The sequence below is a fragment of the Zootoca vivipara genome, chromosome 2, assembly GCF_963506605.1.
Source record: "Zootoca vivipara chromosome 2, rZooViv1.1, whole genome shotgun sequence".
Classification (NCBI taxonomy): Eukaryota; Metazoa; Chordata; class Lepidosauria; order Squamata; family Lacertidae; genus Zootoca; species Zootoca vivipara.
In genome coordinates, this window is record NC_083277.1 from 2,918,939 (window position 1) to 2,921,411 (window position 2,473).

At 44.4% G+C, this 2,473-nt stretch overlaps 1 protein-coding gene across 1 annotated transcript; it reads left to right on the top strand.

Annotated features, from left to right (window-relative positions):
* The first annotated feature begins 941 nt into the window (after positions 1–941).
* LOC118077750 (vomeronasal type-2 receptor 26-like) lies at positions 942–2,192 on the top strand. The gene has a single exon (XM_035101470.2). It carries the CDS (start codon positions 1,002–1,004, stop codon positions 1,968–1,970), a length of 969 nt encoding a protein of 322 aa, XP_034957361.2. The 5' UTR covers positions 942–1,001; the 3' UTR covers positions 1,971–2,192.
* The last annotated feature ends 281 nt before the right edge of the window (positions 2,193–2,473 follow it).

Below are 2,473 nucleotides of genomic sequence, written 5' to 3' on the forward strand. Positions count from 1 at the left end.
AAATAACAGTTAAATAAAAATTATGGATGTAAAACTTCCAATCGTTCTCATGTTTATACTGTCACTGTTTTCTTGCACAGCTTTATGTTATTTCATATTATTTTCATATAATCTGAAACGATATATGTTACACTTTTTTACTTACAGGTATCATTCACATTCTGCTAGTATCATACTACTTGTACAATATAATTTTAAATATTCTCCATTCTCCATATACTTTCTGATATGAAATGCCTCTAACTCTTTCCCATCAGTTTCACTAGTTGCAAGTACTCTATCATAAGCGTCTGTCACGCTATCGTTTTTCATTGACGCTGCTTCTTCACTTTGTTGCCTAGACCGTGCCTCGTTCAAGATGCTCACAGAGCTGTCCCTCTGGATACGCCAAGAAGATTCAGGAAGGGAGGCCCCCGTGCTGCTATGATTGCACTCCCTGCTCAGAAGGGACAATCTCCACTCAGGAAGGTAGGCCAAGACCTCAGAGAAAACAGTCTTACCTGGGAGGATGGGGCAACACTTTGAGCTAGCCTAAACATGATGTTTGTGATGGCATCCCATGAGTGGAAGGCCTATCGGGTTTTTGGAGGTTCAAAGAGCAGCACTAGGAGGGGTAAGCAGTTTTAAGTGGGGGAAAGCACTTCCTCCTCCTTGACCCAATACACGCATGCAGCATTCATCAGCTGATGGGCAGTGAAAGTCTACATTCCTTAAGCTCACAATTATGCCTTTGAGGCCTTACCCATCACACAACTCAAAAATTGGCATCACCAAATGGGGTGACCTGCTGAACTAAGTTTAATCCAGTGGCCAGAGCTTCCCAGCACCAGTTTACAATTAATAGAAGTGCTTCTGAAATATCTCATAGGCCAAGCTTTTCTAGGCATGCTCCACAATATCTATTTTGGTGGATGAGACCATGGATCAAGATGCTTTTGCCAGTGAACTTTTGCTTCTCTCTTTCCCAACAAAACTGTGTTCTTTTTTTTAATCTCTCCCATATGCCTACCTTCCCCATATGCCCAACTTGGTGTACAACTGATGTTAGGATACTGAAGTCTCTTTTTCTCTCTGCAGATGCTGACAAATGCACCAAATGTTCAAAAGATCAGCATCCAAACAAAGACAAAAATCAATGTGTACCCAAAATAATCACCTTCCTATCCTATGAAGAATGTTTGGGGAGCATCCTGGCTTCCTTTGCCCTCTTCTTATCCTTAACCACAGGTTTTGTGTTAGGAATCTTCATTAAATACAAGGAAACTCCCATAGTCAAAGCCAACAATAGGGATCTCTCCTACATCCTCCTCATCTCCCTCCTGCTCTCCTTTTTGTCCTCCTTCCTCTTCATTGGCCAGCCAAGGAAAGTGACCTGCCTTTTGCGCCAAACAGCCTTCAGCATCATCTTCTCAGTTGCTGTCTCTTCCGTCTTGGCAAAAACCATCACTGTGGTGCTGGCCTTCCTGGCCACTAAGCCAGGGAGCAGGGTGAGGCGATGGCTGGGGAAGAGGTTGGCCAACTCCATTGTCATTTCCTGTTCCAGTGTACAAGTTCTCATCTGCATGATGTGGCTGGGGACATCTCCTCCTTTCCCTGACTCTGACAAGCGCTCCCAACCTGGGGAGATCATCCTGAAATGCAACGAAGGGTCTGTGGGCATGTTCTATGCTGCCCTCAGCTACATGGGCTTCCTGGCTGCCATCTGCTTTACGGTGGCTTTCCTAGCCCGAAAGCTGCCTGACTCATTCAATGAAGCCAAGCTGATCACCTTCAGCATGCTGGTCTTCTGCAGTGTTTGGGTGTCCTTTGTGCCCACCTACCTGAGCACCAAGGGGAAATACATGGTAGCCGTGCAAGTCTTCTCCATCTTGGCCTCCAGTGCTGGGCTTCTAGGATGCATCTTCCTTCCCAAATGCTACATTATTATACTGAGGCCTGATCTGAACCTGAGAAAGACTAGAAATAGCTAAATATGATATTTGATTCTTAGTTCTAGGGATATCATGGAACTGTAGAGTTAGAAGTCCACACCAGGATATTAACTACAATGTGCAGCTAGCCGTGTATATGGTGAGGCAAAGATCCAATAGTGTGCTTACCATGGTTCCCCTAGCCTCACATGTGATGGAAAGCATGTAAACATCTACTGGTGGATCTCTGGATGATCTTCACAAGACCTCTAAGAGGTTCTGATAGCTAGTTCTTCAACAACAGCCACTGTGGAGATACGCATTGTTGCTTGAGATCATTCCTTTGACAGCCTCTTTTCTCTTGAGTTAAACTGCTCAGTACTTTTAGCTGAATTGCATAAGCTGCTTAAGAAGTTGCAACAAAATAAAAAAATCCTTCCAGTAGCACCTTAGAGACCAACTAAGTTTGTCATTGGTATGAGCTTTCATGTGCATGCACACTGTGAGAGGGTGGGGAGGGGTATTACTCAGAAGGATGGTGGGAATGGGTGATTGGCTAATAG

What these genes read in the sequence shown, in the direction of transcription:
- LOC118077750 (XM_035101470.2), top strand. Translation starts at nt 1,002, where the DNA reads ATGCCTACCTTCCCCATATGCCCAACTTGGTGTACAACTGATGTTAGG.